Source organism: Pelecanus crispus, chromosome 1, assembly GCF_030463565.1.
Source record: "Pelecanus crispus isolate bPelCri1 chromosome 1, bPelCri1.pri, whole genome shotgun sequence".
In the NCBI taxonomy this organism is placed as follows: domain Eukaryota; kingdom Metazoa; phylum Chordata; class Aves; order Pelecaniformes; family Pelecanidae; genus Pelecanus; species Pelecanus crispus.
This window is the reverse complement of record NC_134643.1, coordinates 159,013,211-159,036,334: the sequence shown is the minus strand read 5'-3', so window position 1 is coordinate 159,036,334 and position 23,124 is coordinate 159,013,211. Positions and strand designations below refer to the sequence as shown.

The following is a 23,124-nucleotide window of genomic DNA, read 5'->3' as shown; positions in this document are numbered from 1 at the left end:
CCTCTACCAATCACTTCAAGGAAACATTTGGATGCAGCCAGTACACCCATTTGACTCTCTATCACAATCTGCAGCAATGGAAGTTGCAACAATAATACGTATGTAACTCCAATTCATACGGAAAAGCCCGTTTGCCTTTCCTTCTGTTGACGCACAGTACCGTGAAGTCATGATGCAGTAAACCTAGTTATTTTACTAAAAACTGACTGAACTTTACGTTTCCTAGAACTGTTCACCCTAAAACTCAAAAAGCATTGATGTTTTTCTGGGCTTTTAAATGTTGCTCGAAGGAAATGAGTCTTTTTAATTCTTGTTACCGTGAGGTTTGATTCAGCAAATTCATATTCTTATTTCAGCATCCATACAAGTAAAACCTATGAAGACCAGAGGAACTCCAAGCCTTTAAATGTGTATGTTGATGTAGGACTTGACACTGTCATCACACTAAAAAATGCTTCCCCTCATACACGGTATCTGTGTTTTCCCTTATGAATCATGTCCACGTCAGTTAGTGGGTAAAATAAAACCCAACTCTCAAAGACGGGAAAACAATGGTTTATTTCCTTTAAAAATAATTAAGAAAAACCCCAAACTACCATCCCATCACTATGGACAAAGTTACATTGTACCACCCCCAAACAAACAAAACCCCCAAGACAGTAACACTTAAAATAATGGATCCAGTGGCAGTGTCTTCCCCAGAAGCAGAATAAACAGAGTATGGATAAGTTACTTAGATAAGCTTTTGTTCATCATGACAAAAAATGAAACAAAATATTACCAGAATCAAAAAAACCCAAACCCATCTGTGGGTACCTACAGACAAAAATCCCACATTTACTTGCACCCGTAAGTATCACTGACACAGTAAAGCTTTTAGTGTCAAGCACTTCTCTAGTTTTTAGAGACGGCTTGAAGAGAGTATTTAATACCAGCAAGATTATTGAAGAGACCTAAAAAAAAAAGGAAACCATGAGAGAAAACATTATTTCCACTCTGAAAAATGGATTAATACAAGTAACAAAGGATGATACTTCTCCTCTCTAAAAGATAAATGCAGAAATAGTAACACAAAGTACTTCATAAAAAGCTTTAAGTAGTTTGGAAGGAATTTGGAATGCTTTGCTTTATTTCCTCATTAAATACTGTGAATGATGTAGACAGCCTGCGGAAACTATCATTGAAAAGTCAGCATTTCATTCCAGCGCACTTTGTAACACTGGCAGCCTTGGTCATTCTGGGAAAGGAGCCACAAACAGTTCCTGGTATTCCAGTCCTGGACACGAACCACGTCATTTACAATGTTCTCAGGGCGATTAGGAGCAGCTCCACCGGGCAAACTGAGTATCTGAAAAGTACTTGCATGGATAAGATGCAATACTCAACACACTGTTGACAGCGGAGGAAATGGGTTCTGCTTACTGACCACAAGCTTTTGATGCTGATGAGATATATAGCCTTTAATGTGACCCTGGCAGAAGGGGAAGACAACAGCGTTAGTACTGGAAGCTGGCAACACAACGCCTATAACCTCAGCTGGTTCAGTCTACATCAAGCAAAGCTATGTGTGTACTATACTCAATCACCACTGCACTATTGTACTTAGTAGTGCAAAGATCCAATTTATGTAAGTGGGTCAACTCACAGAGTAAGCAGAAAGTTGGAACCATAACCATGTTTGCATGCTAACGGCACGCTCAGACTGAGAGCCTGTTGCCAGGGCCCCCTACTGGTCTGCTTACATTGCCTTGAAGAGACAAGAGCACTGCAGAAGTGTTTCTAAATTCACTCTTGCTCACTTTAAAATGAGGATTTTAATTAATCACTATTCCAAACCTAATAAACTAAATGACATAGTACTTCCTTTCCAGACATGTAGTGTTGTAACACTGAAAGAAATCTTCCAGTCACCTAATCTCACCCTGTTATTCCAAGACCCCACCAAATAACGTTTTGGAAACAGAGAAGGAAGTGGTTCATTTTCTTGCTGACACTGCAATGCTGCTCCAAACCCTCCAATTTATTAGAAGTCTCTTGATTTCAAGGCTTTATCTGTTCATGAGTTGTTGAGATCCATTTAGAGTAAAAGACAAAATGTGAAACAAAACCAAAGAAATGTGGTTTTAACTTTTTCTAATGTTAGAATGTCAAGAGTCTGCTACTTCAAATGCAGAAGAACAAATACCTTTTGGTCCCAGTTACAATTTTTGTATTTTTAAATCAGTATTTATGCATACATAGAGGTGTCAATACTGGATTTGTAATGTAAAATTCAACTTCAGTTTTAACTGATTCCTGCAAAAGAGGCAGGAACTAGAGGAACTCCTCATGGCAAATGAAAACATTTCACTTTGGGCACAAGTGAATCAACTTTTTTACACAAGGAAACCTGGGATTACTGATATGTTTGTTGTAATAAACTTTTGTTCTCTACCAAACATTTTTTACTGTCTGAAGTCTGGAAGGACCAAACAACAAGTGGTCAGCACATACCATATATATAAGGTTAGCTAAAATGCACTGGACTTCATCAATATCAACATCGTCTACTTGCATGAATTTCAGGGCAAACAGAAAGGCATCCAGGGACAGCTGATGGGTTTTTAGTAGTAAATATCTGAAAGAAACAACAGAAAAAATTGTTATTGAGAAACAGTCACTTAAAAATTCTGGTTCTTAGAAAAATGGCCTTTCTACAATAAATTCACTTTAACAGGAATTCAACTCTCAGAGAGAACCAAGGAGCATATACATTTCTACCTCAGTCCTAGGTGAAACCATATTGAATCTGCTTTTGCAAAAATGTAGGTTTTGTTATGCTTACACTTTCTTAAAGAGATTTCTGTACGTGATGATTTTCAGCTTCTCAAGGATAAGAAAGATTCCACATCGAATAAAGAAGGTCTCATGCTTTGTCAGAGCGTCATTCAGTAGGAGAAGATTGCCTTCGCTACAAGGATGAAGAAATGAAAATGTGAGAAGGTCTCACCCAGCAAGAAAAGACATTGTCTGACTTTGTAGGAATATCCCTCCCCTGCCTCACTCATTCATCCCAAATAAACACCTTTTACTTAATACTTTTTGAACTAACACACAACACAATAAAATAATCATCATACCTCACAGCCTTTGTTACTTCAGCAAACTGCATAAGGTCATACTTTTTTAAGAGCTGAACTGTTGGCATGTGGCCCTGAAAAATAAACGGTTTCCAAGTTTCCAGGATAAAGTCAAATGCATTTTAAATGTAATCTAGTAAGCTATAAAAACATTTGTTAGATAAAAAGACAAATGTTTAGCCACTTTTTTTTTCTGCAGAACAAGAGGTGAATAAAAGCATTTGTAAGACAAGCCCCCTGCCCCCGCCAAACACCTTGTAGATCAACTCATGATAACTACCTATTTATCATGGTTTAGGGAGTCTCTTAATATTTCTTAATGTTGGGTAACAGTCATCAAACTTGTAAAATCAAGATCCTGTGACACGAGGCCTAGGCAGATCCAAATTTTATGTCATGGCTGTATGATCTAATCTGCAAACAGAAGAACGGTGGGAATCCCAAGCATTACTAATAATACAAGCAGTGCTTCAGCACTGTCAAGTGCTAGCGCAGCCTCTACCAGATTTTTTCTTCACTATGCCTCCATGCGGAAATAAAAATGTGCTCTCAAAAAAACAAAACAAAACAGAAAAGAGAGAGAAAGTTTAAATTTAAAGAAAAAAACCTAATTCAGTCAGGTAAGACTGAACCACCTGTGCTATCAAAAAGAAACTTGTTTTTTCCCCCCCTGCACAGCAGAGATCAGATTGCACACTGACTTGGGTCAGACTTTAAATTTAGTTACCATCATGCTATGCTGTTGGTAACTCCTTTCCTGGTTGGAGGATTAGCTGAGAGCAGAACTCAGCTGCATGGTTACCGAGAGCTGCTAGGAATAAAAAAAAACATCCAAGCTATTTTAGTACAGTTTAAGGTTAGTGTTAATGTTTGGGCTCTGATTAAAAAAAGCAACTGTAAAAACAATGACCTTTATCTAGTTTCTTTAGTGCCTCTTGTACACTAGAACTGCTGCAGAAAAGCCACAGTAATTCTAAGCACTATTGGACCCACCAGCTCAAGGCACCCAGTCACGACCAGGACAAAGTTTTTGGGAAGACTGTTAGTTTTCCTTTATCAGCCCTACTATTGGTTGATCTGAAAACAACCAGTAAGAAAGTAAATAAATAAAAAATGAAAAACAGAAGCCAATTATACCCACTATGCTTCCCCTTTAGCCACCTGACACTGCATCGGACTGGAAAGGGAGCAGTGAATGAAAAAGGGAGGACAGTCATAAACAGATTGGGGCAAAGGTGAAAGATGGCAACTCACAGAAGCAGGTGATAACAACATTCTCCATGGGTTAACATTGGTAATAGGGCCAGGAACAGGAAAGTCTAAAATCTAGTTCTTGTCCCCTCAGTTACACTGAATTAATTGTTAGCATAATCCCACTAACTCATGGATACACAAATGCCAGCACAGCACATGGGAAAGGACAGGAACAAGCAGCAGAGATGTGCTTAATTCTTTTAATAGAAAGATGAAATGATCAAAAAGTAACCAGTCTTCACTGATTGGTTCAAAAGCAAAATGCTGTACTTCATGACCCTTCTGACATGCCTTGAGTGGGCAAATGTACAAGGTGCAAACAGAAAACCCAAAGACAGGAATCCCTTCTCTTGTGTGGCAAGCCACCCTCAACAGTCTTCAGCCATCTGTTTGCAAATCCTCCTTCCCTTCACCAGGTGAAAGAAGCAGACAGATTTGTACCAGTGAATCCACACACTCCCTGGCCTATCTGTGCACTTAATCACCAGACAGGCGCTCTGCTATATGACGTAAGTTACATTGTTAAGTGCCTCTCCAAAGAACTCAAAAGTTATCTTTACTACAGAAGTGACCTCAGGTTGCACCTTTAGGAGGGGTGGGAGGCAGGTAGGGGAAAAGCAGGGTGTTTTTTGGGGTTTTTTTTTTTTGTCTGGTTAGGTTTTTTTCCCCCCTTTCTCCTTTCCCATGTTGCTACAAATGACAATTCAACATTTTTTGTCCTCACACAAGAACGTGTGCATATGCTGGCTTTTATGGGGGTCAGGCACAGATAGCCTCTGAATTCCACTAAGGGAAAAACAAGAACAATACTGCGTATCAGTTTGGTTATCTGCCCCCAAAAAATTATTTAGAAGAGTAACGTCTACTCACCAACAACATTTTTACTGGCAGCAGGTAGATCAAAATCATTCTTTTGTTCTTCTGGCTTGAGCGGTGACAGTGCTCAAAGGCAAATGACAGATACTCTTCAGCTGCAGACACAAATAAAAGTGCTAGTAACATAAGTCAACAACAAAAATGGATTAAAACCGTAACTCAAATTCTGTGCTCAATGCCCATCTCTCGCTTGAACACATGATATTTGAAGTTATATAAAAAATAACCACACCAATCAACATACATCAAGAAAAATGCTGTAAGAATTAGTAGAGATTCACACAAAATACAAAGTATTACCAGAAAAATAAGTCCTCCTTCAGAAAGCCAAAGAAAACTTGTCAAGGTCTAGATGTCAGAGGTAACAGCTACAAGCAAAATTGGAATTTTCAGCTCATTTCAGTAATATTATTGGACTACTATTACAGGAGGGGAGAATCTCAAGAAGCGCTGAAGAAACAGAACTGTGTTTTCTAAATTCACAGATTAGGTTCTTCAGAGGATGTAAGCTGCATGCAATGCACACATCCGCTGAGCTGCAGAAACATGCCAGTGAGATCACACAGCATGACAATGTGAAAATCTCTCATCAGTTTTCACCAAGAGAGAAAAATGACAAGCCTGACAAGCAGAAGACACTGCTCAGAGTGACAAAACCGGCTTCACAATAGGTTTTGGTCAGGGGCTTAGGTTAGCAACAACAGGTGTACACCTTAGCTCTAGAAGCATTTCTGTTAGTGAATAAGAAATCTCAGAAACGCGGTTTCTACATCTTCCAAAATCAATGCACTGAGAAACTAATTCTACAGTACAGTTTGCTGAAGATTTCCTACATGGCATCCAGCAACTTGAAGAGGCCAAGACAATTGCAAAGCCTCCTTTGAGAAACCTTTTACAAACCTATTCTTTTGGACGCTCATACATTTTATTATGCATGCACACAATGCATAAGACTACAGAGAATTTCACTGACACAAATACTTTAAAGCTGGGCATGCACTACAATTAGAAGTGTCATGTAGTCTCATCTCTGATCTGACTCAGCCTGTGGGTCTTGGATCTTTCTGCATGACTTTTCCTTTGATCAGTGCAAACACAACTGCACCTTTTACATACACCTTGACTCACAGGCACACAACATCAGACAGATCTCACACCAAGCAGCAAGACTAAATCTGTCTTACTGGCACACAGTACCTTGCTTAAAGTCACTGTCAAACATGGCTTTGCGCCCAACATAGTATCTGTACGTAACTCGCTGTGCCATACTATATTCATCCTTCAGATTTGAGCTGTCAATTGCTCTAATTAAGGGCTTACATAGATGGAGCTTGTTGATCTGTTAAAAGAAAAAAAAAAATTGCATCTTACTCAGAGAGTGTAGATACATAGTATCGTATAAAAAAGGGTGGGTTTGACTTAGAATATGAAACACGAAACACAGCTTACAAGACTTGAACCCTACCTTAAAATAAATTTTAAACAGCTGATTCACGAGAAACAACATGCCCCACTTTTTGGAATCTTCAATGCCTGCTCGACTGTCATAAGAAAAGAAAAAAAGAAAAAAACCTACTAGTACTGAACATTGTAAGAAAATAATGACTTTGTCCTTATGGTAAATTCCCTCCTTTTATGGATTTTTAGGGTAAAAATAGGTGTCTGAAAATAAAAGTCAAGGCCAAACTCATTCTCTTAAACCATACCAGCACTGTCAAAACAGAACATGTGTTCCCATCTTAAATTTTAAACAGTTCTGCTACTTTTCTTCTCAACATAATGAAAAGATGTCATGCAAATTATTATTCATCTGCATCAGGGTCCTCACTCCAGTCTGCAGGTAACACATACACTAGCATAGCAGTTGCTTATAACATTCAAGGTAGAAAAAGATGTAACAAAGATGGAAAAAAAAAAAGCATTTTCTCCACTGTGGGAGTGTTAAAATTGCTAAGGCTGGAAACCAAAGAGTCACCTCTTTTCCATCTAACCATAATGAAGCAAACTTCACAACTGAACAGGGCACAAGAGTGTTAATAATCTTTCCTGAGAAACAGGGACATAACCAGTCCCTCCCAACATCATCTGCTAGGAATGTTAAACCTGAAGGGAGGCCTCTCTGGCTTTAGTTAATAGTCAAGAGAGAACAGGCTACAAATGAGAGCAAACGAACCTCAGAAGTGTTTGTTCATACCCAGATACGGTCTGAGTAAATGTGAAAATCTTATGTGAAGTTCATTAAGATCTTAACAATTTAATAGTACAAGTTCTATAGAAGATCTTTCACTTACGTGTCACTGGCACAGACTCGAAAACAGCTCATCAGCAGTTCTGCAGCTTTTTCCAACATGTCACCAACTTTGCTTTTCCCTTTCTTCACTAGCTGTTGATCTGCCTATCATTACACAGCAAGAAACAATGTGTAAGTCTACATCCTGGTTCGCTGGGTTGTAAACAGTTTAGTTCCTTAATACAGCACTTTATAAAGTCTTATAGCAGTGTATTTGTCATGCCTGCTATCCCCCAAATCTAGAATGTAGTCAAGCTCACAGAATAAAAAAACACTCGGAGAGGCTCCTGAACATGTACCACTTCTAAGGCACAGGAGGACAGCCCTTTGAAAACAGCACTGACCGCTATTACCTTTAGGACCATTAAGCTTAATGCAGCTCTCAGAAACCTAAATTCAGGATCATCTGATAGCTGAATTGGAGCATTAACACTTCAACTCAAGTTTTCAAAGACCAAAAGTCTGGCAAAAAAATGTCTTTTGAACAAAAGCAAACTAAAATGATTTCCAGTTATGGAGTCCGAGTTTTAGAATTTAAACTTAAGCTTCTCTCCTCAGCCGTGAGGGCTAGATGTTATTTCTAAACCATATTCAACATTTTCTAGTAGTCACACACATTGCTAGGACCTGGGATTTTCAGAAGAAATGGAAAACTCATGTTACAGCAGCAAGAGAAAAAAAATGAGTTGCCAACACATGGGAAAGATCCATGCACTGATTAATGCAGAACTTAAACAACGAAGAGTGGGGTAAAAAATAGCGAGTAGGTATTTACTACATGCTTTCTAAAGTTTTATTATAATGCCTGCATTCTCACTAGCTAAAATGTAAGGAAAAGAAATGGAAATGCAACCTTTGCTGCAGAAGTCTTCTCTGTATCCGCACCCTTTGAATACACTAAGGTTAGAAGACAGAGTTCAAACACTTCCAACACGACTGATCCCACTTGCCCCTTTCTCAAGCATCTCAAATATATAAATTTGCCTCATTCAGACTGAGAAACAAGACTTGTTACAGAGCAGGCACACACACACACACAAAGTATTCTCTGTGCAAGCATGCCAAATATGTTGTTTTGTGGGTGAGCAGGCACAAGAAAGTGCTGAGGGGACAAACACTTAAAATACTGGATATCGTCAAACTCTAACCTAACTTGAACTCTAGCTTCACCTCTTCAAGTAAATTGACTAGGAGCAAAATCATAACAACCCTGCCACTTACCTTGGCCTAGCGGTTCTCATGACATCCCCTACACAAGCTACTTCAATTCACTAGTCTGAGAAAAATAATATAAGTATGGGGTTTTTTTCTGCTTGTCAGCAGTTGTATGGGCTCAGCGAGGGCTCCAACAAACATCAAAAGCAGTACACACAGCTGGAAGAGGGGAAAGGAGGCAGAAACTTCCCTCTTCAGATGTGGTAAGTGGTTAGATTAGCTCAGTTGTCTGGGATATCTCCACCCTTATAAAGACTCCACCAAATCCCAAGGATAACACATGGGAATAGTGAATTGTGCCACTATGCCACTCTATAAAGACAGTGCTTAATCACTTCATATGCTCTAAGCAACTGCTGAGTTGCGTGCAGGTCCTTAGAACCTCTCTAGTTCAAGCTGCAAACGGGAGGTGGGCAGACTGAGCAACCCAGTTTTTCAATAGGACTGGATGAATTTAGGGGTGTCAACAAAATCCTAAACAAGGAGTTAAACAGTACTGAGCAAAATTACGCTATGTAATAAAGTCTAAAATATTTCCTCCATGGAAACTCCTAACAGATAAAAGTAATGAGGCTGTTAATCAGATCTACTTACATTATTAGCAAAAATTCGAAGATCGAGGGCTACAGCATACATAATAGGTAAAGCCCTGGAAAAGTAAAACATAGTATACTTAGTATGGGCAAATCATGCAGTAAGAAAGACATAAGAAACAAGCTTTTTTTCTTTTTTTTTTGCTAGTTGGTCATAAAACTAGAAAAGTATACATTAATCTTTAAATAAAGGAGGAAGGACTTTTTAAAAAGAAAGGTCTTCAAGATCTCAGCATTTCAGAAATGCTACACTGGAGGAAGAATTAATTCAGAAACATTTTTTACAGTGGCTTCAATAAATACCATCTCACCTTGAACAAATCCTTCATGTGTTTACTTGTGGACCATTCTACATAATTAAGCTTAGATGTTTAGTTTTCACACTTTTGGATCTAAAAACACGAACAGGCAGCAAAAACAATTAGGCTGCACTTAAGTATCACGGTGGATAAATAAAAACTATGGGCATAATTTTAGTTTGACTTCTATGATATTACGATAGTGAAAGATGAGAGTCTAGTTTCTAGTAGCTCTCTGACATACTCACCAGTTTTCCTCTTTATGTGCCTGAAATGCTCGCAGGAAAGATGTATTGTATTCAGGAGAATTTAAAACACTATTAAATGAAGCACAGATATAAAAACCAGCAGTTGTATGGTACCACCTATCACTACATGAAAGGGCAAAAACCAACAAAGCAGTAAGTAGATGAGGAGTCAGGATGCAGAGACGCAGTAGGGAAGAACGCAAGCGCAGCCACGCACTCCTTGGTGCAGCAGTAGCCGTGAGAAACATCGGTTGCTTAGAGATAAGATAGCAGCTTGCTTTATCAGTACCTTCCCCTCCAGCCAAGTACAAACTGGGATGTATATTCATGATTTGAGGGTCTCCTATACTCTGTGAGAAATTAATTTTCTATTTTAGAGCCAAGTGACAGATTCCTTCTTAGTCCAACAGAAAGTTGAAAGAAGAGTGTATCTGATTTCCTTGCTTAAGAACCTAAATAGCTGAAGTGCATTTGGAAGCAGACCACATTCTATTAGATTTTAAAAGGGGTAAAGATAACTTATTCTACAAGAAGACATATAGTTAATCTGAAAACAATATACAAGACTTATGGAAAAGGATATTGGACGATAACTGTTTGGCATTTGTACGCTTCTATGAAGTCATGGTTTCCAACAGCGTAAGTACACCTGTCAAAGAAAAAGTGCGTTAGTGCATCAGAAAATATCGTACACGTAAGACAAACATTTCTTTTTGCCTTTTAATAGGCATAGAGCTTTACAGTTTATTTAAGAGAGACACAGAAATATGATTAGAAACATTCCTAACAAAATGGCACCAGTATTTGAACACAGCAGTTAATCTGATAATTATAGAAAACTGATCTGAGAGAAGAATGGGGATCTGTTTATATAATATGTACAGTATCAACTGTAATATGCTAATACTTATTGAAACTGTCACCACGATCAGCAGAGATTAAAAAAAATCCAAGACTGTTGAAAGTGAACTCAAGACTGTGTTAATGCAGAATTTTTTTTAAAATAAAAGCCTCACATTATTACTTAGGTCCTAAAGCTGTCTTAAGAGTACTTTTATGACTAAAATTTCCTTTTAAAAAGATTTATCTCCCTTACTTATTTCACTCTCAATTCTTGTGTAGCTAGTAAATCCAGAGCAAAGGAAACAGCAAGCACTGAAACGAAAGCTGTGTCAATGGCTATACACAAATGACTATACACAAAGCAAACTTTACGTGGAGAGAAAAGAGAAAGTCTTTATTTCCTGCAGTTCTAGCATTATTGATAAGAGGAATAAATACCAGGTTTTCAGATCTAAGCCCTTTAAAATAACTAAGTAAACTTAAGGATATACTTCCCCACCCCTGCTGGATGCCTCACAACTGATTTTACATTCCTGGTCCATCTTTACCTTAAGTGGGCTGCAAACATTTCATCATATGGTGGTTCCAAAACCTGTTGACACTTCTCCTCTGGAGATGGAAGCTGAGTATAGAATAAATCAATGAAACATTAAAGGAACACCCAATGCGCCAGAAACGGAACATCATACGGATATTTTGCCATGACAGTTTTATATGTACATGCCTTTGCTGTCTATCAAAATCTTAAGTTGTATTAATAATCACATCCAGTGTAATGAATTGCTAGTGTGCGTTCTGTCTCCAGAACCCGATTAGAGCTCGCCATAAATAAAAGCATCTGAAATGTATATAGCACAAACACTAGACCCTTGCCACCCACTAATTTTCTCTTTATAGTCACTTCCACTGTGCCACGTTACTCACTAACGCAGACCTGGCCAGAAGGGACTTTCAAGACTGTATCTGTCCATAAAACAATTCAAAGTGGAACACAAAAAGCCATCCAGGAAAAAAAATAGAAATATATAATATCCTTGTAAGAACAAAAGGGAAACAAACATACAAGGGGATCCTGCTCTGGCCTGTGAAAGAGATTTCTGAGGTTTACCTCCAATGGAAAGGAACCCATGGAGAGAGACAAGAAAACTGAAAGCAAAACAAAAGAAAGGTCAAAACCAGATTCTCACCTGTAGCCTTGGGTTTGCAACATGTGGATGTTTAAATGATACCAATTCTGCACAAAATTGTCCATCTCTGCTATCAATGGCTTCTTGTACCTACCAAAGAAAACAGCCACATTACAGAATAAAACCCAGCCACAGCCATACAATGTATTTACACATGACTACAGAAGCCACCTTCTTGTTACCACTATTCATCCACATCAATACCAACCCAAACATGAGTTTTCCAAGGTTTAAAACTGAATGAATCAATATTGTACTTTCAATACACCTGTTTTTCAAAAAGGCATCAGAGAGAAGGTGGGGTGAATGCTACTGTGGTTTTTTCCTTATTTGTTGGATACGAGCAAACCAGAGAATCTCCAAACAACTTACATGGGCTTAGCATTGTAAAACAGCAGTTGTGAACCAGATTTGGTGAAGGTTTTTAATATTCCAGTTGGAATTATGGGCATCAAACATATATGTGAAGGCATAAAGAGTCTTTGAGTATTATTGTCTGCAATACTGCAAATGGAATTTGCATGTCATGAATCAGGACTCTCAAATATATTTCATATGAATTTAACATTTAATAAGAAAAAACTACTTCCAAAACACAAAATTAGCTCTCCTTTACTTGGAAAAGACACCAATCTCTTAAAGAGTTTAAGCACTCGCTTTTCCCTCTTTTGCTTCTTCCTTTGCTATTTTAGTCTATGATCTTTCCCATTTGGTGCGGGCTTTCCATACGGGAAAAAGATTTTTTTTTTTTCCTATCAGGACACAAAAATATGACAAATAAAGCACAAGTAGTGGGAAAGGATCTCTTAAGAAGTCATATCTAAAACTACTTCTACAACTGAAGAAATTTCCAGCTTGATGTCACAATAAGCTGCTCAGACAACTTTTTTCAGGAGACATCTTTAGCAGGAAGCAGAATTAAACTGTTCTCCCACAGAATATAACATTTACAGTCTTGACAGATTTCAAAAGTATTGTACACAGATGCTAGTCTAGTATCAGACATTGCCTTTGGAATTATAGCTACATGCTTAATCTACCTGTCTTCATTTTTAAGCATTATGCACCCTGCTATCTGCCACTTCCTAACCCATTGCTTTGGATTTCCATCCTCATCTAGCGGGCATCCATTCCATCAGTAAAGTGTCCGAGTCTGACATAGAGCAAAATGTTTTTTTCATAAGAGATAAGGTATTGGTGAAGGGTGTGCATAAACTTCAGAAAACGCAAACAGTTTAAACGCACATAGTATATATGATATGGAGGGTGGAGACAGAGGATCATGAGGACTGTCAACTGGAGAAGACGCTGACTTTTCAGAGCAGATCACTGTCCTGAGAGATCTCAGCCATTCCACTTTTGAGACTAAAACGCAAACAATTACTCTCTCTTTGTGCCTTTCACTCAATTGATTTGACGGATCTTGACTGAAGCGTGTAAGCAATGTTACCGTGAAAACATGATGGTTCAGAAACAAGCAGTAAGAGTGGTCATGCTAAAAGCTCGACACTGAAAGTTCAGTCCAGCTGGCACCCTTGTGACCCTGCTCCTGTCTCTCCATCCTCCGTGCCATACACACCATGTCTCTGCATTTCTGTACTTCTTAAACCCCTGTATCTCTTGAATCCCTGAGCTGCATTTGCTCCTGCACGCACACACAATCCCACCACGTTAGTTCTTATGGATAAATTACTTCACTGTCCATTATGTCAGTAACCAGCACACTTTTCAGAAATTCCAGGTATACATCCTTGGCACACAGCCGGTATACTTAATACAGACTTAAGAAGTGTGTTTCTTTACCGCATCACACCTTCTAGGCTGATTTATTTCTTCGGCGAGGTAACACATTTCCAGCAAAGAAAAATACATCCACGTATTCTAACAATGTCCACAAACAAACAAACAAAAAATTGCTTACTTGCTGCAAATACTGATTTATGGTGATGTGCGCCATTACAATATAAGCAGGCGAGGCAGGCGTCCCAAATAAAACGCAGTTGTATCACATTCTGCAAAACGAACAGGCGTTTAAGAGAACAGCACAGCGACAGCACCTCACACAGACGCCCTCTTGACTCTTGAGGAAACACGGCATGACTTTATCAACCCTCTCGCTGGCGGGCAGCCGCTGCCAGCGGGGAGAGCAGAGCAGAGCAGAGCAGAGCAGAGCAGAGCACCGCACCAACACATGCTGCCTGCCGGGGGAAGCTCCACCGGGAGGAGAAACCCTGGCACGAAGCCCCCGGGGGAGGGTGGAGCGCCCTGGAAGCCCGCGGCTGCCGAAAGCGGAGTGCGGCCATTAGAGGAAGGCAGGAGGGCGGTGGCGGACGCGGCCCCGCTCGCACACCGCTGCGCATAGCGACACCCGCAGCCCCCCCCCCCCCGCACACCCGCAACCCCTCCGCCCCTCACGGCCGGCAGCCCCGGCCGGCCCTGCCCCACGGCAAGCCCACCCTCAAGCCACGGCGCGGCACTTCCGGCTAGTCGGGTAAGGCGCTTCCGGCAACTGCCCCCGCACTTCCGGTAGCCGGCAGAGCACGGGCGCGAGCCCCCCACGTCCGCGGGGCGGTGGGGACGGCCCGGCGGATCACGTGACGCTGGCCCCCTCCCTTACGGCGCTGGCGGCTGCCCCGCCTCTTCCCCGCCCACGTGGGCGGTGTCCGGGAGGCGTGGCTTCGCGCCGGTAGCCAATGAGGAAGCGCGATGGGCGGGGACCGAGGGCACGCGTCAGCGGTACCCCTCGTGCGCCGGGGCGTGCCGCGCGTTCGCGGGTGGCGGCGGCAGGGGCGCGGCGGGGCCGGCGTCGGTATGGCGGCAGCGGTCGCTTCCGCTCTTCGCAGGAGCCCCGTGTCGCTTCTCCGAGAGAGCGCCTGGCGTTTGACCGCCCGCCTCCCCTCCGTGCCGGCCGCCGGTGCGCTCCCTGGAGCCCCGCTGTCCTCCGGCAGCGCTGGGGAATCCTTGTGAACTGGCGTCCACAAAGTTAAATCGTTGCGTATTGAGCTCCGGCAGGCGTTGCTCTTAAAAGCACCCATGTCAGGCATGTAAAACAAGGGCGCGCTCCGTGCCCTGGGGCAAGCGTGAGGCCCGGGTGTGCCCCAGCTGGCATGGGGGATGCCGGTGACCAGGGCGCCGGCGGCCGCTCGGGGCTGGCGCCGCTTCCGTGCGAGAAGCCGAGGTCAGGGCGGGAAAGGCGGCCGCTCCTCGGCGGCAGCTCCGGCCGTCCCTTGGCGAGGCGCCGCTTCGCGCCCGGTGCCGAGCCAGGAGAAGCAAGGGGAACCGGGGGGCTGCGAGGCGACGGCGGGGAGCCGCTGCCGCCGCCCGCTCGGCCCCAGGAGGCGGGGGGGGGGGGGGGCTACCCCGGCGGGCGCGGGAGCCATCTTGTGAGCGGGGCTGGCTCTGCCCGCACGCCCGGCGGCGGCCCGGACCCGGACCCGGGCACGGACCCAGACCCAGACCCGCAGCCGGGCTGGGCGGTGCCGCCGGCGAGCCGGCCGCCGGGGTGCCCCGGGGAGGCCGGAGGCGGGGGCGCGGCTGCGGGTGACTCCCGGCCCGGCGGCACTTGGCAGCCACCCGCGGGCAGGGCCGGGAAGCCGGCGCGGTGGGGGAGGGCGGCTGGGTGGCGGCGGCGGAGGAGGAGGAGGAGGAGAGCGGAGGCGGGGACCAGCCGGCCCAGCCCAGCCCAGCGCCTTGCCCCGGCCGGACACGGCGCCCGGGGCGGAGATGGCGGACGAGCCCCAGAAGAAGCCGCAGCTGTCGGCCTTGGTGGGGCACACCAACGGGCTCACCAAGCCCGCCTCGCTGGCCGCCGCCACCCGCGCCGGGGGAGGAGGAGGAGGAGGAGGAGGGGGCGGGGGGGGCGCGACCGCCTCCTCCAAGAAACTCGTGATCAAGAACTTCAGAGGTGGGTGCGGGGCGGGCCGGGCCCTCTGCCCCGCCAGGTGCGCCCTGCCCCGCCGCCCGGCCCGCTCCCCACCTTTGTTTACCGCGGGCCCGGCCGCTCCCCGCCCCTTCCCCGCGGCGGGGGGACCAGGCCGGGCCGGGCAGGCGACAGGGGGGGCCCCGCCGCTGTCAGCCGCCCCGCCGGCTTATCTGGGCGAGGGGAGGCTGCCGGCGGGCTGATAACCCTCCCCGCTGCCGCCTGAGGGCTTCTGGGGACACGCGTGGGGCTGCGGGCGTGGGGGCAGCGGGAGGAGCAGCGCGGCCGACGACTTGCGCCCTGTAGCAAGCAGGCAGAAAGCCACCTTAGTGTCGAAACTAAAGCAAGGCGAGGGGGGTTACCTCGCTAAAAGTAAGGCGGGGGTAAAAGGCAACAACCCTGCGGCGGGGGTGGCCCCGAGGGCCGGCGGCTGTGCCGGCTCTGCCCCCGCCGGGCGGGCTCCGGTCCCCGGCCCCGGGCGCCCCTGCGGCTGCGGGGCCGGCCGGCTGCGGGGCCCGCCGCACCGAGCAAGGGTTTCGTCGCCTGGGGTGGAGTTAGTAACCCTCTCCTGGTGCCCAACTTAAAGGATCGAGCGCGACACGGCTTGGCGGAGCTTGAGGAGGGGGGGGAGAGATTGCTGCGGGCTCCCGCTTGGGCGGCTGGTTTTCAACTACCTGTGCCTTCCTTCACAGAAAGACCCAAATTGCCAGATAATTACACTCAGGACACCTGGCAAAAACTTCACGAAGCGGTGGGAGCGATACAGAGTAGCGTTTCTATTAAATACAACCTTGAAGAGCTCTACCAGGTAAGGCATGTAGGGTTTGGGGTTTTTTTCGGTTTAAACAGAAGGAAAATTAACTGCTTTGGGACTTCCGCAGAGCTACGCGTTTAACATAACGCGCTTTGATTTGTTAAAAGCTGAATATCTTTTCTGAACTGTTCTCTCCGCACTCCGTTTCTAGTCAGTTTGCAGTTTTATGTATCACTTCCTTGGAGAGCTACCAGGATCTGGGCCCATGAAAAAGCAGTTTATGTTGGGAGACATGGAAAGCTGTGCCTGGGCAGGGCTGAGATTTACATCTCGGTCTCTTCAGTACAGTGCCTACTCAAGATGCTGAAAATGGGACGTTACTCTCGCTGGGTTATGCAGATACATATTTTATGATGATTTTGTACATGCTTTGGTCTCTTCTGAATAGTAATGTTGAAATGTTTGTTATTATTAGATAATAACAGTTAGACTTCGACATCAATACCCCTTGGGGAATTAAAAAAGAATCTTGGTTGAGCAGGCAACAGAGTGTCAGTTTACCTGTGCTTCAGATTACTGTTACATTTTCATAACAATCGGGATCTTAATTTTTTATTAAAATGATGAAAAACTATGCTGGCACATCTGGACTACTGGGAAATACTCATGAGCCATTTCTTCCTTTCTACTTTCTCCATTTATATATGGTTTCATTCTATATTTTATTATTATATTGCATTTAAAGTATGTGCTTTGAGATACTTAATGGAAGTAGCAATTTTTTACAGTGATCATGTTATCATGTTATAAAAAATTACTGATGCACTAAGTTGTGTTACATAGCTTAAGTTAGTTACGAATTTTCTGCGGGTGCAGGTGTTTGATCTGCAGATGTGGATCTCATTGCCAAATCAGGACTTAAGATGTTATTATGCTCACCGAGATTATTCTAAATGTTCAGTTGAGGTAGGTTTGATATTGTCTGCAGACTGTGAACTGTGAGGGAGGAGAAAGCCAGCGGTCCATATTGGGTGCATGCTCAAGAAAATCAGGATGAATTTGGGAGCTGACTATACTTGTCCCTGTGATTAGTTAGGGTCTATAGTATATGGGTCTAAAATGGCTGATTATGTAAATGCATATTGATTTAATATAAGCTATTCTCTTTAAACAGATAACTTGACTGTGATGTATTCATTTCTTAATACTTGCAGTTTTACAGAGTTTGAATTACATAATACATTTAATGGTTTTAAACTCACCACCTGAAAAATCCTGCTTTTTCATGCCCAGTTAAAAAAAACCCAAACAAACCCACAGATGTTTTGAGCGTTACCTAACTTGTTTTCAGAGGCTCAGAAATGAGATTATAGTAATATGGCTATGAAATTGCCAGGGTACAGACTTGTGTTTTGGCAGAAGCGGAGGAGAGAGATTTCAGATGAACTACGAAGGGAGAACTGTGCTCGTTCCTTTTTCTGTTTTCTGCTTATTTGTAAAAAACTGTGCGAGGCCAGTCCAATAATCTGTAAGGCAGCGGTGCAAATCAGCAAGATTTCTGCACAGTGGGTGATGCGGTCAGCGTGCCTATGCATACGTAGGTGCTTACTCTCCTGCCAGAGGAATAAAAGATGAGGTTCGGCATCCGCTGGAAACCTGATCTGTACTTACAGATCGTTTTAACTGCCTGTTGGTGAGCACCGAGTCATCCACAGGGGAAAATTTCTCTCTGTGCATCAGTTCTTACTATCAGGGCTTTTTGTTTTGTTTTGAGTCTTTATCTGACGTTACGGGAGGAAGTGAGAGAGAGGCCTGCCAGAGTTCAGTGCGGCGAGCGGGCTGGTGTACCGGCCTGCCTTTGAACTTTGTGATTTATGTATTTAATTTGGCATGGTGGCCGAGGGAAAAGTGAAGAACAATGACAAGGCTTTGTGGGAAGGCCGAAGGATACTCCTTTCCAGGCATTACAGGCAGCATGGGATCAGGCATGAAGGTGCTTGGCAGAGACCTAGTCAGTGAGCAATGGGAGGGTGGCAGCCAATTTTTTGCGACTAAAATAGAAATGATGTCTGGGATTGGTGGTAGATTGCACAGATTTCGATAGAAGTAGCTTATACTTGATGGGAAAGTGGGGCAGTGCAAAGAATTGCCAAGTGAGGAGCTGAGTGATAAAAATAATGGAAAAAGAAAATTCCCTTTGCAGCAAGGTCCTAAATAACCTGAAATGGGGCAGCACTGCCCTTCTGGAGGACATAGAGTAGGACGGTGTAGTAGTGAAGGAAAAAAAAATGATGAGACTCCTGACCAGACTTTTATTTGGATGGATCCATAGGAAGGGCTATGTCTTGGGAAACATAACAAAGTATCTGCAAAATTGTTACACATGAACACCGTTCATTACACATTTCATTTTACTTAGCTGTTTTCAGACCGGATGAAAAACATAACATAGGCACTGTGTGATAGTTTTGTTTGTTTGCTTTCTTTAATATTGTATCAAAATTGAGGAAGCTATAGTTGATGTGCGTTTAAATAAAATGACATCAGGTAGGTTAGAATTACCCCATGGGGAGATCTCTGGGAAGCAGATTAACTTTGTGTTTTGGAAGACAACTCTTCAGGATGTTAGAACCTATAGAGGAAGTAACACGAGAAGTAGCAGTAATTTGCATGCTAAATGTCAAAACAGAAGACTCTGCTCAAAACAAGCTATTAAAAGATTGATTTGAAACAGAACTTTTACTAGATTTGTGTAGGTGAAGAGTCTAAAAGTATTGTCTTTCTCATGTCCTTGCAGATGTGATAATTACTGTAGCTTTTTTCCAAACTAATTGTGTTCAAGATGAATAGAAGTCAAATCGCATCTCTTCAGAAAGAGAGGCAGCAAAAACTCTAAATGAAACAAAAGGTGAAGAAGGAGGAAATTACTGGATTTCATGCCGCCCATCAAAAAAAGCAGAAACAGCTAGCAGAGGTGGCACTGGGGTGGTATGGCTGCAGTTTGAAATACATTTTAATCCAGCACAGTTGCCCAAAGAAGCAGCCCCGCTTTTCCCCTCACCTCTCTCTTTGCCCATGCAATTGCTAGCCCATGTGTTTGGGTGATCTTAAACTGAAACAGTGTGAAGAATGTGTTTACTGATGCTTTAATGAAGAGTTACATGCTGGCATTTTAGGCACCATAATGTTTCATATTACAAAGAAATAAGATGCACCAAAAAAAGATACAATTTGGGGAAGACTGAGTAAAGGCCAAGCACTGGGAAAATACTGAAACTCTGTCCAAGTTCATTGATGCTATCAGAAAGTTAGTCAACAAATTGTGACACTATAAATCCTCTGGAGCAAAGGAAAACATTCCTGGGACAGTTTTAGATGCCCAGGTGAAATAGTGCTTTAAATTTTACGCAGTGTTCTCTGCAGTGTCACCTTGTAGCATAAAGGCAGTTGAGATGAAGTTAAAGGAAAAGACAGCTGGATTTTTAGTTCTGAAAATCATGTCCAGCCCCTTTGGGTGATTTTGTATGAAGCACTGAATGGCCAAAAATACTTACTGTAAACTTTGTGGTTCTTACAGAACATTTGGCTGTCTTCATTGTGATTCATTTCAGATGCTATGGTCTATTAATAAAATAGTTTATTGAAATACATCACGCAAGTTAAAGTGTGCCTGGAACAAAGTCTAAATCTAGGCGGTCGTATCATGCAAGGCTACATTTTCTCTTTGGCGTTCTTACCGAGTTTCTTGTGAGGAAAAAATGTTAGTGTAAGACAATGTAATTACTGAGTAGCTGAACAGCAGTATTCTAGAGATGGACAGAGCTGTCTCAGCGTAGTCTAGGTCGGCTGCACAACAACTCGATTTACACTTATGTAGTGACCATAAGAACATTTGGTTTTGGGCAGAATCGATCTTAGTCAACTATGGATAAATACTCAACTAAATCCCATGAGGTCCCAATAAATCAATTCAAGTCTTTAATGGTTAATGTGGGGGATTTTGGGGTTTTTTTTTATTGTTATTTTTTCCCCTCAGTTTACATACCTTAGCATGAGTGTGTGAATCAGTGGAACTATTCGGAAAGAAGTAAGTTAATAAAATGACAGGAAAGCAGCTGTATTTATTTACCATTTAGAGAGGGTGGTTGAAATATCTACCTTAAAGTTATTAAGAACTTAAAATATTTGGTATGATTGTGTTCCCCCCCAAAAAAGCATGTGTGCGTGTGCTGGAGGATGCACAAAATGGACCTACAGGAAGAGTTCCGCTGCTGAGCCGTATTTGGGGGGGGCAGTTCTAGTAATGTTTAACAGCACATCTGAAATATGACCCAGATGGTGATGGTGGACCTTGTTTGTACACTAAATCTAGCAGTATAAAAAGGGGACCAAAATCAGAAAGGAATCATGAAGTCTTAATTTGTCTACATAGTTTGGATAATTCCATTTTGATGTTTTGTTTTTGTGCACAGCTTGGATAGATAATGCTGATTTTTTTTTTTTCCCTCTTTGTTGTTGGCCTTGATTACACAGGCACAAAAATTTGAGTTCCTTTTTTTTGTCTCATACATAATCTTTTTTTGTTTTTTAGGCTGTTGAAAATCTCTGTTCTTACAAAGTCTCTGCTACACTGTACAAACAGCTGCGACAAGTCTGTGAAGATCATGTGAAAGCACAAATCCTTCAATTTAGAGAATATCCTTTTCTTGCGCACATAAATGTTTAGAATGGTTAGTTTAAGTCATTATTTTTTAAAACAACACTTTGTAAAAATTACACCAGTAATTGCCAATGTGTTAAAGAGGTTCTTTGACCACTTACATGTTTTGAAATCAGGCATAAGCAACGTTAGTCATCTGGGTGAATAATTCTTGTGTACCATTAAGTAGCATGCTAATAACAATTTACTTACCATTTTAATAGGAATGCAAATTTTACACCTAATCTAGAAAGTTTCAATAGCACTATGAGATTTAACAGCAGGTATGGATTTTTATGGCAGGGGAGTAGTGGAGGTGCTTATAGTAGCAATAGTTAAAAAAAAAAAATCACTACAGTAATTTTCAACAACAGTGTCTCCTGTACAAGAATTCTTAAAGATAAAGTACACCTGTTTGACCAATAGTAACTAGTGGTCAGCAGCGATGTGTCACAGAGGCATTCAACAAGCCCTTTAAGTATCTTATGTGTACCTTGGGAGGTTCTTGGGAGAGAGCTCTGAGTTCAAGAGATCACTTGGCTGTCTTGGCATGCACAGAAACCTGAAGTTTTACAGTGAATTTCCCCATAGTTTTCTGAAGTTGCATTGCCGGGCTCTTCTTCTGGCTGAACTGGTCACAGGAGTGCCTGTACATCTTCTCTGGATACCTGGGTGCAGCCAGCCCTGTTTTCTGAATCCCATTGTGCTTTGCATGCTGAGACCATGTGTTATGTGATAATTGTCTTTTGTGTAATAGCCTAGGGGTTGCACTTGCTCAGGCAGTAGGATAAATAGAGTCTGCTCCCACCTGGCTGTCCCCACATTCCTGGAGTGCCATACTGAACAGATACTACGGTACTTTGGGTGCTAGCAGTGTTTCCCAGGTCTCTATATGTATTTTATTAGCAGAAAATCATAGGTTAAAATAGAAAGAAGCAAGGGACTGGGGCCCAGAAAGAACCTTCTTTCCAGGTGAATGCCTTAATTGTGCTTTGGATTGTGACTCTCAGTTTCTCAGTTCACTGCATTCCCCAGGTAGGTGCCTACACTTATAAAGAAGATGTTTTTTCCTTCCCCCGCTCTTGTCTAGCTAAGTCCCAACACAGTTTGGGTTTCTGGGGTTTGGGGTTTTTTTTGAGTCGTAGTTAAGGAGTCTGGCTTCTACATAGCATGTAAGAAACATTGGTACATAAATCAGCACTGTGAATTCATCTCTTATACGGCAGCTGATTTTTTCATTACATTTACTTTGACGCATTTAAAATCACATCTAACTAAAAAGTACATTAGTCAGTACAGTAGTCTCTTAAACATAATTGATCTCTGAGAACCAAATCTTATGGTCTGCTTTAAAGCAGTACAGTCAAACATTTTTTGCATCTCTGCCTTTTCAGCTTCAGATGATCTTCTGAAGAGATGTTTTAAAACTGGTGTTTTAAAACTTTGCTTTCTCCCCTCCTTCTGACAGAGCTGGTGCTTTGGAGAGTTGAGAATTTTATATTTTATAGGTATACCACTTTATCTCCTAAGGACATGAGATCAGATTAATCAGATTTGGCCAGAGGGAGTTGGATATGATACTGTACAGGAGAGGAAGGTAAAGCCGCATTTGGATTTACTCATATGACACGTGAGAATTCTGTCATTTGTAAATAACAGTTGAATCTCTTGTGTAATGAAGACTTTATAGTTTACTTAGGGAGACCTGGAGATGTATATGAAAAGAGCTGTATTTGGATTTGTTGAGGATTATTTAGAACTGTAACTGCTTTTAAGAGATTAGGGTCACTCCTGTTATGCACAGTGTGAACTCATTAAACAAACAAAA

The 23,124-nt window shown here is 42.6% G+C and overlaps 2 protein-coding genes across 5 annotated transcripts in view; one reads left to right on the top strand and one right to left on the bottom strand.

Annotated features, from left to right (window-relative positions):
- Positions 1–534: 534 nt before the first annotated feature.
- PCID2 (PCI domain containing 2) lies at positions 535–14,451 on the bottom strand. Of its 3 annotated transcripts, none has more exons than XM_075728109.1 (15): positions 14,381–14,451; positions 13,846–13,936; positions 11,925–12,014; positions 11,286–11,359; positions 10,478–10,543; positions 9,895–9,936; positions 9,349–9,403; positions 7,541–7,644; positions 6,715–6,790; positions 6,447–6,588; positions 5,244–5,344; positions 3,120–3,193; positions 2,825–2,950; positions 2,494–2,617; positions 535–1,471 (listed from the first exon to the last, which is right to left on the bottom strand). In XM_075728109.1, exons 2-15 carry the CDS (start codon positions 13,879–13,881, stop codon positions 1,382–1,384), a joined length of 1,200 nt encoding a protein of 399 aa, XP_075584224.1. In that variant the 5' UTR covers positions 13,882–13,936; positions 14,381–14,451; the 3' UTR covers positions 535–1,381. The 3 variants fall into 3 exon arrangements, with proteins under 3 accessions (XP_075584224.1, XP_075584219.1, XP_075584225.1); XM_075728110.1 differs by having other exon boundaries at positions 1,429–1,471; positions 2,490–2,617; XM_075728104.1 differs by lacking the exons at positions 10,478–10,543; positions 11,286–11,359; positions 11,925–12,014; positions 13,846–13,936; positions 14,381–14,451 and having other exon boundaries at positions 9,895–10,462.
- Positions 14,452–15,647: 1,196 nt separating this feature from the next.
- CUL4A (cullin 4A) overlaps positions 15,648–23,124 on the top strand; it is a 42,468-nt gene continuing 34,991 nt past the window's right edge. Inside the window, exons 1-3 of one of the 2 annotated variants that reach the window (XM_075710295.1) lie at positions 15,648–15,828; positions 16,536–16,651; positions 21,189–21,292. In XM_075710295.1, the coding sequence (XP_075566410.1) occupies positions 15,648–15,828; positions 16,536–16,651; positions 21,189–21,292 (401 nt within the window). Of the gene's footprint in view, positions 15,829–16,535; positions 16,652–21,188; positions 21,328–23,124 lie in introns of those variants that run through there. The other variant, XM_075710303.1, reaches the window with a different exon arrangement.

Bases quoted from the DNA above. Each gene is read 5' to 3' on its own strand.
- PCID2 (XM_075728104.1), bottom strand. From the start codon at position 10,223: ATGAATATACATCCCAGTTTGTACTTGGCTGGAGGGGAAGGTACTGAT. The intron at 6,589-6,714 runs GTAGGGTTCAAG...TTCTTTTAACAG, and splicing joins TGTTTAAAATTTATTTTAAG to ATCAACAAGCTCCATCTATG. The intron at 2,618-2,824 runs GTAAGCATAACA...TGTTTCTTTCAG, and splicing joins AGAAATCTCTTTAAGAAAGT to ATATTTACTACTAAAAACCC.